Below are 15586 nucleotides of genomic sequence, written 5' to 3'. Positions count from 1 at the left end.
CCCCCAGCAAGAATAGAAACCAGCACTATTTGCTCCCTACAACCTAGGAAGGGCTGGCCTTTTGGGTACAGCTCTGTGATGAGACCCTGGAGCCCTGGCTTCAAATCCTAGTTGTGTGTGTGGTGGTTCCCCATTTCTAAGAGGAGGATCAGAGCATTTCCAGCGGGGTATAATCCTAGTCACACTTGGAAGGGTCAGATACTCCAGGGGGATGCGAGGACTCTAATGCCTGAGCCAATAGCGATCTTCATTTGCTGTTCCACTAGCAGGACTGCTCTAGTCACACTCCAGGGCACAGCTGATTCTCTCCAGAAGAGGGCAGCAGCAGCAGCCACCCCATTGAAGAGCCTGTATATCAGCACTTCCCAAATGGGGGGTTGTGACCCCCAAATGGGGTCATGACATCAGCAGATGGGGTTGGGGCAGTCCCTAATATGCAAAGGATGCCATTTGTCTGCACAGTGTGACCCTTGTGTGTGAGGGGTCATGATGCATGGGGGATGTCCTTTTGCTCTACAGCCTGGTATCCTCCACACAGTGTGACCTCGTTTGCTCCATATGGATGAGATCACACTGCAGTCTGCCATTTTGTAGAACAAAATGGCCACCTCTATGCAGAATGACCTTGCATGCGTAGTGGGTACATGGTCTTGGTTCCTCGGTGCAGACAATGCCCTTTTGCTCTTCAAAATGGTGCCCTCTATGCTTGTTGGGGTCCTGGCAGGAAATACTTTGTTGAAATGCACTTGTGCCGGCAAAACTTTGGGAAGTGCTGATCTATATGGTCTGATTCTAACTCAGTTCCTTTTGCTTTTCCCCCCACTCCATCCTAGGGCAGGATATATCACTCCCCATACCACAGGTAGTCTTATGTCAGAGGAGGCTGAAGAAGCCCATCCGGTGAGTGCCCCACAGGGAACCCGATCAACAGCTCTGCACCTCTGGCCACTACTGGAACATCTAGCCCAGCATTAACCCATTGCCTGCCTTCCTGCAGGCCCTGAGGCTGGCAGCAGGGGAGAGGGGAGTGTTTTCATCCATGTGCCACAAGGGGGGAGAAATTGGTGAACTGAACCCTCAGCCAGTGGCTTGACTTAGAGATGATGCCAATAGGAGGCCCCCTCCAGGAGGATGCTGGGGAAGCAGAGGTAGGGAACCTGTGGGACTCTGCCCCTGGAGGGTGCTGGGAAAATGGAGGAATGGTGTTGAGATTCAAGCCACAAATGCATCTTCAGCAGGCAGACCACTTCCAACTGACCAGCAGGCTTCCAGAGCGGGCGTTGTCTTTCCCATTGGGCAGCCAATGAGTTGCCCCTGCAAGCATGTCTGTCTACCAGCCAGCAGGAGCACCTGCCCCCATGGCTCCCTACCATGGGCCAGTGCTGAAGGCTTTGAATTCTTCCTAGCCTGGATGCCCCAGCAGGGCAGCAGCTACCAGCCACTCATGGACCTGCAGGGATCTCCATTGATCATGCCCGCCGTGGCTTGTTGCTGCCTCTGAAGGAGTGGCCTGGACTGATAGCAGCTGGGGGTGGGAAAGAGCCTTTGGAGGGGCAGGTCTCCTAGTGTGCTCTACTCAGAATAAAGTTTTCTAGCTGGAGTCAGGTTCCTTGACACAGAAATCAGCCCCACCCTGGTCTCTGCCCTATGCTCCCATGTCTAGTCCCCCTCTGCCACAACCCCATGCCCTCACCCCCACCACACGTGCAGAGTAGAGCTTTCCTTGAAGGCCAAGTGGTTCCTGGCTTGGGAACACAATGGCTTGAGCACTTTGGGAGTGGGGTGGGGGCTCCAGATCAGACTTCTGAACCACCTACACACCTGCCTGGGAAATGAGGCCCTTTACACAACCAGACTGTGGATCTAGGATATTTGCTCAGCAAGAGGCTATCCCAGCCCAGAGTCCCCTTCCCTCCTCTGATGATGTTAACGTTTCCACCAGTGCGATGAAGGTTGCTATCCCTGTTTTAAAGAGGGGGAAACAGAGGCACTGAGTGACAACAGTCACATGGTAAGACCATCATAGAACCCATGAGTTCTGGCTCCCCTCTTCACTTGCTCTAACCCACTAGACCCCACTCCCCTTCCAGAACCAGGGATAGAACCTTGGAGTCCTGATTCCCAGCCCCTCCGGCTCTAACCCATTAGATTCCACTCCTCTCTCAGCATTGATAATAGAACCCAGGAGTCCTGGTTCTCAGTCCCTCTCTGCTCTAACCACTAGGCCCTAGACCTCATTCCCCTCACAGAGCGAGCAATAAAACCCAAAACCCCACACTATAACCCCTAGATCCACTCCCCCTTCCCCCCCTCCCGCAAGACTGAATTCTTATCTTCTAATTGTTCACGGTCTGGGCTTTGGCCACTGGCCCTTTCTGCCTCTTCCTACACAGACTGGCTCCCTGGTATAACACTATTCCCTGGTGGGGCTATAGTCTGAGGGTAAATTTGGCCCTGCCTATTTCTATGACTTGTACAGAACCCATCTAGGGATTTCATGCCTATGATGTGAGAACTAAGAGGAGATGCTGCTTCTTGCAGCCAGCAGAACTCCTGGTCACCAAGACTAGGTGATCCAAGATGAGTGGGATTTTTTTAAAGTGCTGCTTAATTTTAGCAGCTGGGCCTGACACCTCTAAGCAGCCCAGCTGGAAAGGTTTGTTTAGCACAGAAACTGCTGGGCAAGTTGAAGTTTCTTCAGCAAGATCATTTATTTTAATAGCTCACATACTACAGCACTCAGCCAGAGAGCGGAAGCAGAGGTAGCCTTGGCCCCAATACAGTTTTGTTATTCATATTCGAGTCTCGGCAACTTGACCAAGATCAGGGCACCCATCAGGGAGCACAGACATAGTGAAAGAGAGTTCTTGCCTTAAGGAGCTCACAATCGAAATAAGCAAATGATGGGAGAGCAAACTGAAGCACAGTAAGAAGAAAGAACATGTGCGTGGTCACACAGCAGGTCAGAACGATAAAACCCCATATCGCCAGTGTATAAAACACAGCCCTCTGGCTACCCACTACACTACGCCCTCTGGTAGCTATACCAGTTCCAAGTGGCCTTTTACCAGGTGTGGGTGAGGTCAGATGTGTGCAGGCTTAAGCTATGTCTCTAGCTCTGCCTCTGGCACTCCCATATAAAAATGAGCAATGGGGACCTACTTTCCTTCCATAGTCTCCCTAGGAGGCCTAGGTTCCGGTTCTGTACTCGGATGCTCTGCTTGGTAAATAAAGGGGCCTTAAAGGGTTCTGTTTGTTATGGGGTCAGGATTCAGGCATGTTCTACTCATGGAGGGATCTTTCCTGCGAATGACAATCAACTCTCAGGGACCAAGTCATGAGCTGATCTCTTCTCTAGGGTCAGGAAGGAACATATTTTATGCTCTAGCCCAGAGGTGGGCAAACTACGGCCCGCAGGCTACATCCGGCCTGCCGGACCATCCTGCCCAGCCCCTGAGCTCCTGAGAAGGAGCAGGGGGGTTGGATGAGTCAGGGATTCTGAGGGGAGCAGTCAGGGAGTGGGAAGTGGGAGGGGACAGATAGGGGGCAGGGGCCAGGCTGTTTGGGGAGGCACAGCCTTCCCTACCTGGCCCTCTATATAGTTTTGCAACCCCAATGTGGCCCTCAGGCCAAAAAGTTTGCCCACCCCTGCTCTAGCCAGATACATTAACCTGAGATCAGGTATTGGCTTCTTGGCAACACAGCAGAGGGGAAAGGAGCCCAGGAATTTCTCTGATTAGGCCCAGAGTACAGGCAACACCCATTTACAGCCCTGCTTGGGTTGGGGAGCCTGGCTCTGCGGTTTGTTCCGGCTGGGGGCTGACTGCTAAAGGTATCTGTTTGCAAAGATAAACCTACAGCAGCAGCAAGCGGGCAAATTGAAGCTCTCGGTAAAGCTGGGAGCAGCTGGGGTGCCTCCTCAAGGTGGCAAAGCAAGCTTGGTGTGGACTGCAGTGGCCCCTGCTGACACATGTTAATATGCATCTAGACAAGCTCAGGCTGTGGGTTCCTGGGTGTCGCAGGAGAGGGCTTCCCTGGCCGAGTCAATATCGGGAGAGGCGGCACATGTCGCACTGGCAGCTCTTGGCAGTGAAGATCTCTATCTCTTTGTGGCGGATGGCCCGGCAATGCAGGCGGACTTTGATCTGTGGCGGGGGAATGGGAGCGTGAGAGAGGGACTGGTGCCCACCCCCTGTGCCCTCCCTGAATTCCAGGCCCTGGTGCAAGTTAGAGCAGGTGCCACTTCCCATGATCCCTTGTGGGCAGAGACTAGCCAGAGAATGGTGCATTCTGGCCACGCCCCTTCCTAGGAGCGGAGCCCTTTTAACTCCACACTGACTGGCAGGGATGGATTCTGAAGGGGCCACAGAGTAGCCCTGAGATTCCAGCCAGCGCTGAAGATCCCCTCTCGTGAGCGCTGTGCTGGACCAGGGTGTGCTGCACCTCTGCCAGTCACATCACTCATGTGGCTGTAGCATGCACCAAATCCCCAAAGTAGCTGAGAATCAGCCCTGCTGTGTCCATCCAGCTTCCCCTATGTGCTTCAATCCCAGCTACTGTCTCTGGGATCTGGTGAATCATTGGGGAGCTACTGGATTCCCCCATACCTGTGTATCCTCGAAACGAGCCCCCTCTCTCTTGCTTCTATCTATCATCCCAGCTCTTGCATGCACACGGGAGCCCCGTGTCTCCTGGTCTGGCTGAGTTTGTGGGAAAACTCATACCAGCCTGGGCCCACACTGTGGGGCAGGATCTGTGGCATATCCCCCAGCCCTGCTCACCTTCTGCATCTTGCTGATGGTGCAGCACTGCGACACAGAAGTGACGTTGTGTTTGAAGCTGCTGGCCAGCAGGACGGAGTACTTGGAGGGGAAGGCACTGGATTCACAATAGCCCACACAGGCCTGAACCACATGGGTCCCACGGCAGGTCCCACGGCGGTCGCTCTTGATGGTTACATCAAATGCTGTGGAGACAGAGGGGAGTTCAGTCTTCATGGCCTGGCTAGCCCTCAACCTCTGTGCTGATGAGCTAGGGGCTGGGCAGAGAGCCAACTAACTCATTTCACACCAGGCCCACAGAGCAGGAAGGACCCTACTTGCTTGGGATTTGAACTGGCAACTTTAGGGTCCAAAAGACCCATCCCCTGCACCGAACACTCAAGTGGGTTTACAGCCATGAGCATCCCTGTAAAGTACAGGTGTGCAAAAGTCAACTGTGGGGGGCAGGGAGCTACAGTAGTTAGAGCAGAGAGGCTAGGAACCGAGATTCCTGGTTCTATTCCTGGTTCTGTCACAGACTATGCTTGACCTCAGGGCCAAATCACTTCCCCCTGCTGTGTGTCAGTTTCCCAGACTGTAAAATGCAGCAATTTCAGGAGTCCCCGGGTAGGGGGTCAGCATCAGATCCAGGGTTAGGAAGATCCTGGCTCCCCGGTGCCATATTCAGCCCTGGCACCACTCCATTTCCCCCCTCCTCTGTCCTTACAGTGCAGATGGCAGCCAGGCCCGATGGCCTCATAGCTCCAGCATGGGGAAGCCATCAGGATCAGCAGCAGGGAGATGATGACAGCATGGCAGGACGGCATGGTGCATGGGCTCTGCAACAGGAATGGCATATGCTCAGGGTACAGAATCAGGGCAGCAGGAGGTGGGAGCGAAGGGACTGCTCTTATTAGAATCGTGTGCGGATGCAGGCATGTGTGCACAGCCACCCTCTGCTGGCTGGAATCTGAACTTGTGAGCTGTGTATCCTAGCTCCTATACTGCTAATGGGGATCCTTCTTGAGTGGAAGGGATCTAGCCTTTGGGAACAGAGGAGACTGGGATGTGCTGAGGCAAAGGCCATAGACCAAGCTTCAGAGTCTGGGCTGTCCCTGTCCTCCCTCCCCACACACTTAGGTTCATAGATTCCAAGGCTAGAAGGGACCATTGTGATCGTCTGTCCTGACCCCCTGTACAGCACAGGCCAGAGAACTTCCCCAAAATCATTCCTAGAGCAGAGCTTTTAGAAAAACATCCAATGTTGATTTTAAATGGTCCATGATGGAAAATCCACCTCTGCCCTGGGGAACTTGTTCCAGTGGTTAATTATCCTCACTGATAAAAATGTGAACCTTATTACCAGTCTTTCTCTGCTAGACTCAGGAGCCCATTATTCAACATTTGTTTCCCATGTCGGCACTGCTAGACTGTGATCAAGTCACCCCCTTCACCTTCTCTTTGATAAGCTAGATAGATTGAGCTCCTAGAGTCTCTCACTGTCACCCAGGTTTTCTAATCTTTTAATCCTTCTTTCAGAGTAGCAGCCATGTTGGTCTGTATACGCAAAAAGAACAGGAGGACTTGTGGCACCTTAGAGACCAACACATTTATTTGAGCATAAGCTTTCGTGAGCATATGCATCCGGATAAAGTGAGCTGTAGCTCACGAAAGCTTATGCTCAAATAAATTTGTTAGTCTCTAAGGTGCCACAAGTCCTCCTTTTAATCCTTCTTGTGGCTCTTCTCTGAACTTTATCCACATCCTTCTTGAACTGTGGACACCAGAACTGGACAGGGTGTTCTGGCCACGCTAGTGCCAAATAGAGAGACAAAATAACCTCTCTACTTCTATTCAAGATTCCCCGCTCTGTGAATCCAAGTATCACATTAGCCCTTTTGACCACAGCATCACACTGGGAGCTCCCATTCAGATGATTCTCCACCACACCACACCCCACAAATCTTTTTTAGAGACGCAACTTCCCAGGATAGAGTTCCTCATCAAGTAATTGATTTAGTCCTATTAAAGCACATATTGTTTGCTTGTGCCCACTCAGATTTGTACAGTTCTACATGGAGTAAAACTGAACAGCAAATACAATAAAATAGATTTTCCTTTTTGCTATATCAAGCTCTTTCAACTCAATTTCTCTTGCAAATCAAAAGAACAGTGATCAAAGGGGCATTGACTAATATGCAGGGATTGGGAGTCAGGACTCCTAGATTCTATCACTAACTCTGGGGAGAGGGTCTAGTGGTTAGAGCAGTGGGCTGGGCATCCTGGGTTCTAGTCCCTGCTCTGGGAGCCAAGTTGGCTAGCACAAGCCTGTGAGCCTTCGATTGTTCCCTCTAATGACTATTCTCTCTTCACTGACAAACTCCTCCTGCCTCAAGGATTGAAAGGACCCGGGAACCTGCTCTGCCTTCAGTGCAGCTCAGACCCCAGCTTTCTGCCCCCTTCAATTCCCCCCAGCCAGGAGTGTATCCTACCATCTGTGATTGGCTGGCTGGAAGTCCACAGCAGAGGGTGTTAGCAGCTCTCTTGTACCAGGGTCCTGTTGGGCAGCTCCTGAGTCATGGTATCCTGCTGCAAGCTCTCCCAGGTGCTATATCTAGCTCAGGTATTTGCATCTCCACACCTCAGACTGCCCCTTTAGGACTCTTACTTTTCCCATCTCCACCTCCTGCCCCGCCCCAACCAGCCCTCCCAGCTAAGAGAAATAAATTGCTCTCTGGATTTCCAGAGCCACTCACTTTTTCAGAGATCCCACCCCAACAACTTCCATCAGCTTCTGAAGCCAAGCCCTTCTTAGCTCTGGCTTAAAAGGGGCTTTGGAGCTGGGTAAAAGACCACTCATGGTTACAATAAGCTCCCTTCCCCTTAGAACCATCAATTTGGGGGCAGCGCAAAAAATAGTTTGTTAGTATAGAGAGTGCGTGCGCATGTCCATGCCAGAAAGTGCCACTGTCCTCTGCTAGATGGAATTGGAAAGACTCAGGTGTGTTTCATAAACCCCATATTGCTAACAGCCAATGGGGATTATCTGTAAATTCCAGGCCTGCCCTTGTAGAAGGAAAGGCCTGAAGCTCTAGCCACACGGCTCTGCATGCTATCTAGAGACAACAGGGGTGTTGCTAGTTTTGTACGTCTTGTTTTAATCCTTCTGAAATGACATGTTTGAAGTGGATTTAGAGGCGTGGTCTATGGAGTGTCCAAAGTCAGACGCCTCTATGTCCCCAGAGGCAGGGTTACAATATGCTTTATTGCACCAGGTTTTGGTATTCAATATCACACAATTGTAGCAACTGATGGATCTTACATTTGACAGCATCTTCCATTCTGACAGATCTCAGAGCACAGTGCAACTATGTATACACCCCATTTTACCTCCCAATGAGATGCAGCTGCTTCTGGGCTGGGGTGAGACTTATACACCCACCAGTGAGATGCAGCTGCTATTTAACAGCACCGAGCCAGGGGACTTTTAATGAGTGTTGAGGATGTGGGTCTTGCATCTCATCTGATGTACCAGATGCTGCGATCCAAAGAACTAATGAATGGTAAGCGCCCGCTCAGACCAAGCAAACTGTGCTTCTGCAGACCAAGCAAACTGAAATAATGTCTTCCTGCAGGCAGCCTTCCAGCTCAAGAGCACAGTAAGTCCTCTGCTAGATGCCCCGGCATGCATCTGACTACCGGTTCATTAGGGAGATAATTGCATTGCCTTTGCAAAATGTGCCCATTTCTTGCTAATAACAATTTCTCCAGACTGGTGCAGGATCACTCCAGATCACAGCTCTGGCTCCATGGGCAGCTCAACAAAGAACAATGGCTTGTCCTCGTCCAGTGGCTCTTCTCGGAGTGCCTGGGTGTATTAATTAATCACTGGTTTCTAGAACCTAGCTCTGCGATAGATTTGCTGAGTGACTTCAGGTGGCTCACCACCCTTCTTTGGGCCTCAGTTTCCCCATTTGTGATTAAAGGGATAATTATAATCTAAATAAATAAGACAAAAGAAGAATGATCATCCTCATGTTTCAGGTGGGGAAACTGAGACCCAGAGAGAGTCAGGAACTGGCCCAGGGTCACCCAGGGAGACTGTGGCTGAGCCAGAACTTAGATCTCCTGAGCCCCAGCCCCATGCCTTAACCCTGATAGGGGATAGTGCCAGCTCTGCAGAGACCCCTGCACCTTCCAGGAAAAGCATGGGCAAGTAGACAATGTTGTACAATGGCTAGTATGTTGGGCTAGAACTCGGGCCACCTGGGTTTATTCCTGGCCTGCTACAGCCCTTGGGTGATGTCACTTCCTCCTTTAGTACCCTAGAAACGAGAATCAACCTTTCTGGCTCTGCTCTGGGGTGGATCACATTAATGGTGGGGAAACTGAGGCACAGAGCTGGGGAAGTGACTTGCCCAAGGTGAAATGGTGAGTCAGTTCTCAGAGCAATGGATTCCAGTGGACAAAGGTGTAGTGAGATCAAGTGGCTGGTAGATGAAACTTGGCAAATTGAGGCTGGAAGCAGAGCACAAATGTGTAACAGTGAGGGGGAATTCACCACTTCCAAAAGGAAGGGTTGTGGATTCTCCACCACATCCAATCTCGATTTAAAAATTGTTGGTATTTCTAGCACGTCTGCTCTGGCTCACACAGGAGTTAATGCAGGCATGTCTTGTGGCCTGTGCTGTGCAGGATGTCAGACCAGATGATCCCAGTGGTCCCTTCTGGCCTGATCATCTAGGAAAATGGCTGCCTTCTCCTAATCTTTACTGACAGGTTTGATCTTGCTTCTGAAAGCTGAATAAAAACCTGCCACCCAGAGGACAGGGGTGGGGGGGAGGTGGGGATCCTTCCCAAAAGAACAAAGCTGCGACTATAGAACAAAGGGATCCCAGTGTCTCCTCTGGAGGAGGTTAAATCCAGCTGTGGGGGTGACAGGCAGTTGAACCCAGGCTGGAAATGGCTGAAGTTGACCAATGGTAGAAGGGGAGAGGGGGTTCGTTTTAAAGATTCTTTTTCAAACCAAAACAACAACTTGGGTGGTTTTGTCTGGGGTTTTTTTGGTGGGGTTTCTTATTTGGTATACATGGTAGGGCAAGATTGTTAAAGGCCCCAGCCAGGATCAGGACCTCCAGTTGGGCCAGATACTGCACAGACCCTGACCGAGACTGGGGGGCCGCAGGTGTGCTGGGTGCTGCACAGACCCAGACTGAGATTGGGGCCTCCATTGTGCTGGGTGCCGTACACACCCCTGTCCAAGATCAGGCCTTCCCTTGTGCCAGGCAGGCAGACAGCGAGAGACTGTCCCTGCCCCAAAGAGGTCACAGTCTACATAGATAAAAGAAGGTGAATTAGCTTTGTTTTTTAGGTGAAGACTGAGGCAAGGAGCAGGGAAGTGATTTGCACAAGGCTACCTAAGGAGTCAGTGGCAGAGACAAAAATCAAACCCAGCCCTCCTGTGGCTTAGTCCAGCCCCTTAGCTACAAGTCCATCCTTCCAGCTGTAAGAATAGCACTGGCCTGTCTTTATTTAGGGGCTTATGGATTTAGGATCCTGACTTTTAAAATCTTAAAGATCAAATTTTCCAAATTGCTTAAGTCCCATTTTCAAAAGTGACTTGGAGTCATTTTGAAAAGGGGGCATAAGCATCTTTGGAGAATGTGATTCCCCCAGGCCTCTATATTGGTGGGGTCACTAAACCAGACACTAACTCGATTAGCAGAGCTCTGCACAGCCTCAAAGCACTGAGGGCTCTTAACACCTCTTTCCTCCAAGCCAATTAAATCTTTAATTCCAGGAGAGTTGAATTAAACTAAGGGGGGTTGTGACTTAACATGTTGGAAAAGAGCAGGGAGAAAGCTCCAGTTCTTTACCAGCAACTATTTATATCACCCAGACATATTTTAGGCATCAGATTAAGTTCAATATATAAACCTGCTATTGTTGGATTGAGTCTTGGGGCCAAGCTTTTTCTAAATGGAAGGTTGGCTCAGAAAGCTTAATGCTGCGTAAAGAAAGTGGAATTTGGCCAGAAGGGCTGAGATGTCAGACTTCCCTGGATAAAGAGGGCTTTGAAAAGCTGGCGTGACTGAGTTGGGTTCTTTGTGAGGAGATCATCAGCTGTGTTTCTAGCAGTACTTCTGCTTGTGTGTTTCAGCTCAATCCATCCGTCTCTGGGGTGGAGCAGGGCAGCTGTTTGACAGGCAAGAGTTTAGGGGAGGAAATTAAGGATCTTGAAACAACGAAGGGTTAGTTAAGGAGGCAAAACACTGGAGCTGGGCTGGGATGCCATGGTTCATGCCCTGGCTGGGGGAAGTGCCAAGGGATCTCTGAAGCCCACGAGGCCCGTGGCTTCATGTTGAATTTCAGGTGAGACACCTCTGACACCACAGTCCTGCCTTGCAGTTCTGGCCTGTAAACAGCTCCTCACTTTGAGCTGTTCCTTGCTTATGTTCCCTAGGGCTCAGGACCCCCAGTTGGGCCTGATTTCCAGAAGTTTGCTTTGCTACAAGCCTAGTTGTGGATGCTGGGCTCTTTGGAAAAATCTCACCCTTGCCTTCTGGTTTGCAGTGCAGCAAGCAGATCCTGTGTCAGCTATTTCCAAGTGCAGCGTTGGTCACTATCTGGCACTGGCAAAGATCAGGATTTGGCCATTGGTCCCAGGGAAGAAAGCACAAGATCACTGCAGAAAAGTAACTGTATCCGGTATCAAGCCATCTCCAGCATCCCTGAGCTTACAATTCATTCTCTAAGCAAAGCCATAGATTTGTGCATGTACCCATCCCAGGGCCTCATCAAACTTATGGGAAATGATCATGCAAAAAGAGTCATTACAATAAATATTTAATGAGGCTATTTCTGTATTACTCTCAGCCTGTGGAAATACCAACTGTCCACTCACCTTTAATCCATTCAAGGAGCCAAGCACACATCAATATCCCTCTGCTTTTTTTGTCTCTCCTAGGTACTCATCTGCACCTTCCCCCAATCACTGTAGTGTCTAAGCACCTCCTGGTCTTGAATGGATTTATCCCCACACACCCCTGTGAGGCAGGGCAGTAGAGATGGGGAAACTGAGGCACAGAGGCTAGTTTGCCCAAGATCACACAGGGAACCTGTGACAGAACAGGGGATTGAACCCTGGTCTACCCATAACCCAGGTGAGGGGCCCTAACAACTGACCCATCCTTGCTCTCTGTTTGGTTAATTGTTCTATGTTGCATCTGTGGGGTATGGTTTTTAAAGGGGAGGTCTTGGGAAGTTTGTAGCAAGAGAAGTGGATTGTGGTTTGCAGAAAGGTTCACGTAGCCAAGTTCTGTTCTGTATTGGAACACCCCAGAGTCCAGGGAAGGAGTGAGGGAGCTTGGATCAAGGGTGGGGCTGCCTTTTATTTGCTGGGTAAGCAGCAGAATAGGTTAATACCAGGGCAGAATCTGCTCTGCCTCCACTGAAGCCAGTGAGGGTAACTATGAATGTACATAGTGTAACTGAAATCAGAATCAGGCCCTGACCCCAATGCATTTGGGGGTGACTCCAAATTGACCTTGGAGGAGCTGAGATCAGAATCCAGCCCTGCCCCCACTGGGTGATTCTGCATTGATCCTGGAGGAGCTGAGATCAGAATCAGGCCCATCTGATGTTATACGGTGGGGCCAGCTGTGCTGCTGGGGTAGTTCCATGTGGAAGTGCCTTACCGCTGACCCCCTCAGAGCAGGGAGTGAGCAGGCAGGCAGCCGCCTTGCCTGAATGACAGTTTGGAGGAAGCTGACATTAGCTCAGTGGCTGCCTGTGTTGAAAGACAAAGGCCTTTCGAGCTGGGTCTTGTTCCTGCAAGTACCTGTCTGTGCATGTAGGGGGAAGGAAAATGAGTTAACTGAGAAATGTTGAGCAGGGGGCTTAGATTAAAGAATCAGTGAGGGACTGGTCAGAGTTTGGGGCTGGCTTTATTTTTCCATCATAAAAGCTGTAGCTAGGGTGACTCGTCTCCAAATAGCTGCTGGGGCTGGAGTCTGAAGTGAGCTGTAGCTCACAAAAGCTTATGCTCTAATAAATTTGTTAGTCTCTAAGGTGCCACAAGTACTCCTTTTCTTTTTGCGAATACAGACTAACACGGCTGCTACTCTGAAACCTGTCATTATTGAGAGCAGTGTAACTGCAGAAAGGAGGAGGGGGTGTCTGGTGGCTAGAGAAGGGAGCAAGGGGAGGGGCAGGCAGCCAGGACTCCTGGTTCTGTTCCTGTTTCTGGAAAGGGGATGTAAAGGCTAGAGTAGGGGACATGGGAGGGAGTCAGGACTCCTGGGTTCTATTTCTAACCTTGCCACTGACTCACTGCTAAGTACAGGTTTCAGAGTAGCAGCCACGGTAGTCTATATCTGCAAAAAGAACAGGAGTACTTGTGGCACCTTAGAGACTATCAAATTTATTAGAGCAGAAGCTTTCGTGGGCTATAGCCCACTTCATTGGATGCATGCAGTGGAAAATACAGTAGGAAGTTTTTATATACACAGAGAACATGAAACAATGGGTGTTACCATGCCCACTATAACGAAAGTGATCAGTTAAGGTGAGCTATTATCAGCAGGAGAGAAAAAAAACCTTTTGTAGTGATAATCAAGATGGGCCATTTCCAGCAGTTGACAAGAAAGTGTGAGGAAGGGGGTGGGGAATAAACATGGGGAAATAGTTTTACTTTGTGTAATGACACATCCATTCCCAGTCTTTATTCAAGCCTAATTTAATGGTGTCCAGTTTGCAGATTAATTTCAATTCAGCAGTCTCTCGTTGGAGTCTGTTTCTGAAGTTTTTTTGTTGTAATATTGTGACTTTTAGGTCTGTATTCGAGTGACCAGAGAGATTGAAGTGTTCTCCGACTGGTTTTTTAATGTTATAATTCTTGATGTCTGATTTGTGTCCATTTATTCTTTTACGTAGAGTCCACATATCTATTCAGGGGACACCATCATAAGGCCTAATCACATCAGCCACACTATCGGAGGCTCGTTCACCTGCACATCTACCAATGTGATACTTGCCAGCAATGCCCCTCTGCCATGTACATTGGCCAAACTGGACAGTCTCTACATAAAGACTTTTTGTGGCCCCCAATATCCTCCCAAAGTTCAGTCTGGGTTTCAAGAGCCAGAAGGTTTCTTGCTGTTCTTCCCTTTCTGTGGGCTTCCCATCCCCTTGCTGATTTGTATGCTGATTTGGCTCCTATTGTTTGGATTCCACATATTGGAAAGAGTAAATTGCTGCCTTCCCTCCTGTCTGGCACAGAACCTGTTTCTCCCTGTGTTTGGTCACAAATTTTAAAGTATAATATCAGTGACCATCCATCATTCCTCAGAGTGTTAATGCAGAATGACATTAATCTCCAGTGAAATCACAGGCTTTCATAAAACACCTTACTCTGTTGGAAGCAAAGGCATATTTAAACCCAACAAAAGCCTGCTGTGAATTTTAAGTTTGTTTTTAATAATGTTTAACAGAGTAAGCATAAGTACAACTGTGTATGTGTAACAAATTGTAAACTAATTATGTTTAGTGGTGCGCACGTGTTTTAAAAAATGAAAAGCAATCACATTTGTCAAAACAAAGAAAGTAACTAAAAAACTAGAAAAAATGTTTAAACCAACAATTTAAACCAGGGGGGGAAAGTTAATATAAAAATAAACTAATGTGTATATAAAAAAATAACCAAGTTATAAATAAGTTTGTGTAACAAAGGGAGGTTGAAACTGTATTGGCAGGTGCTAAAGGCAACTGTAATAAGATTGTCCTGATAAGCTTCCCACTTGTGTGTAATTGATCACTGCTTGCCAGGTGTTTTGCTTTAATATATTTGTTAAACCCATCTGCTAAGTAAGTAAATCTTAATCCAACATACTCAATACACTTTTATAATACAGTAATTTTATAAAAATCAGTTGATTCAATTGCTTAGCACTTGAAGTGCAGACCCCCTGTCTTTACAGCCCAGTAAACCATTGAAATGTATTCTCAGATACAGTTCCTTTCCTCCTGCTCAGAAGAGATGCCATACACTCTGGGGAAGACTTCATTCTGATTCCTCCCCTGCTGGTGAGAGATGAGTTGGTACCTTCTTCTCCTGTTAGCTTGGTGGCTTTGTTTACTGCTTATTTAAATACATCTTCACTGTCTCTGCTTGACTACCAGGCTTGTCAGACAAGCAAATACACATTCCATTGTCCAAGGCAGACTGGGCTTATGTGGTGCTTGCCAAACACATTTTAAGAACAAATTCTAGCACATATCCATGACTCTTTGTACAAACCCTGTACATACATCACACAAGAATATTAATGATCAGGGAGTGTAGTGAGGAAGAGTGGCCTCCCTCCGGCACAGAGGGGTTTAATGCTTCCTGGTGGGTGTTGCCAACCTTGCCATGCCCACCTCCCTTGCAGAAAGTGTGGGGGTGGATAGGAACTATAAGGATAGGGCCCTGCACTAGCTCAGTGGTGGCTGGACCAGGGAAGGAGGCAGATGTCCCTCTCAGGGAGCTGAGCCCTCAGCTGAGCCTGGGGCTGGTAGCAGGGAAGAAAAGGCAACCCATGGTCCCAGGAGATGAAGACCATGGGGAGAAACCAGAGGAAGGGCCGCCTGACTGTGAGACAGAGACAGATCCCAATGGTCACAGAGCAGCAACAGCAGGAACTAGTCGGAAGTAGCACAAGGAAACAAGACTTTGGTCTGCTTGTGCTGCTGGGATGTAAGGCAGCGAATGTTTCCCCACTGACCCAGCGGCAGGATCACCTGCCACTGGTAGGGCCTAGGGCTGGGTCCCCTTAACCCCAGCCCCC

The 15586-nt window shown here is 49.2% G+C and overlaps 1 protein-coding gene across 2 annotated transcripts; it reads right to left on the bottom strand.

The window, feature by feature from the left end:
* Positions 1–3571: 3571 nt before the first annotated feature.
* On the bottom strand, positions 3572–11856 carry GPHA2 (glycoprotein hormone subunit alpha 2). 2 transcript variants are annotated; one of them, XM_038410818.2, is made up of 4 exons: positions 11665–11856; positions 5488–5599; positions 4782–4966; positions 3572–4145 (listed from the first exon to the last, which is right to left on the bottom strand). In XM_038410818.2, the coding sequence occupies exons 2-4, from the start codon at positions 5585–5587 to the stop codon at positions 4044–4046; spliced, it is 387 nt and encodes a 128-aa protein (XP_038266746.1). In that variant the 5' UTR covers positions 5588–5599; positions 11665–11856; the 3' UTR covers positions 3572–4043. The 2 variants fall into 2 exon arrangements, with proteins under 2 accessions (XP_038266746.1, XP_038266745.1); XM_038410817.2 differs by lacking the exon at positions 11665–11856 and adding an exon at positions 7253–7410.
* Between the last annotated feature and the right edge of the window lie 3730 nt (positions 11857–15586).

Source organism: Dermochelys coriacea, chromosome 7 (assembly GCF_009764565.3).
Source record: "Dermochelys coriacea isolate rDerCor1 chromosome 7, rDerCor1.pri.v4, whole genome shotgun sequence".
Taxonomy (NCBI): Eukaryota; Metazoa; Chordata; order Testudines; family Dermochelyidae; genus Dermochelys; species Dermochelys coriacea.
Note: the sequence above shows the minus strand (reverse complement) of the source record. Positions and strands in the feature narration are given on the sequence as shown.

Coding starts and splice junctions, on each gene's coding strand:
- GPHA2 (XM_038410817.2), bottom strand. Junction 4,967..5,487: donor GCCTGGCTGCCATCTGCACT/GTAAGGACAGAG, acceptor CTGTCTCCACAG/CATTTGATGTAACCATCAAG. Junction 4,146..4,781: donor CCATCAGCAAGATGCAGAAG/GTGAGCAGGGCT, acceptor CCCCCGCCACAG/ATCAAAGTCCGCCTGCATTG.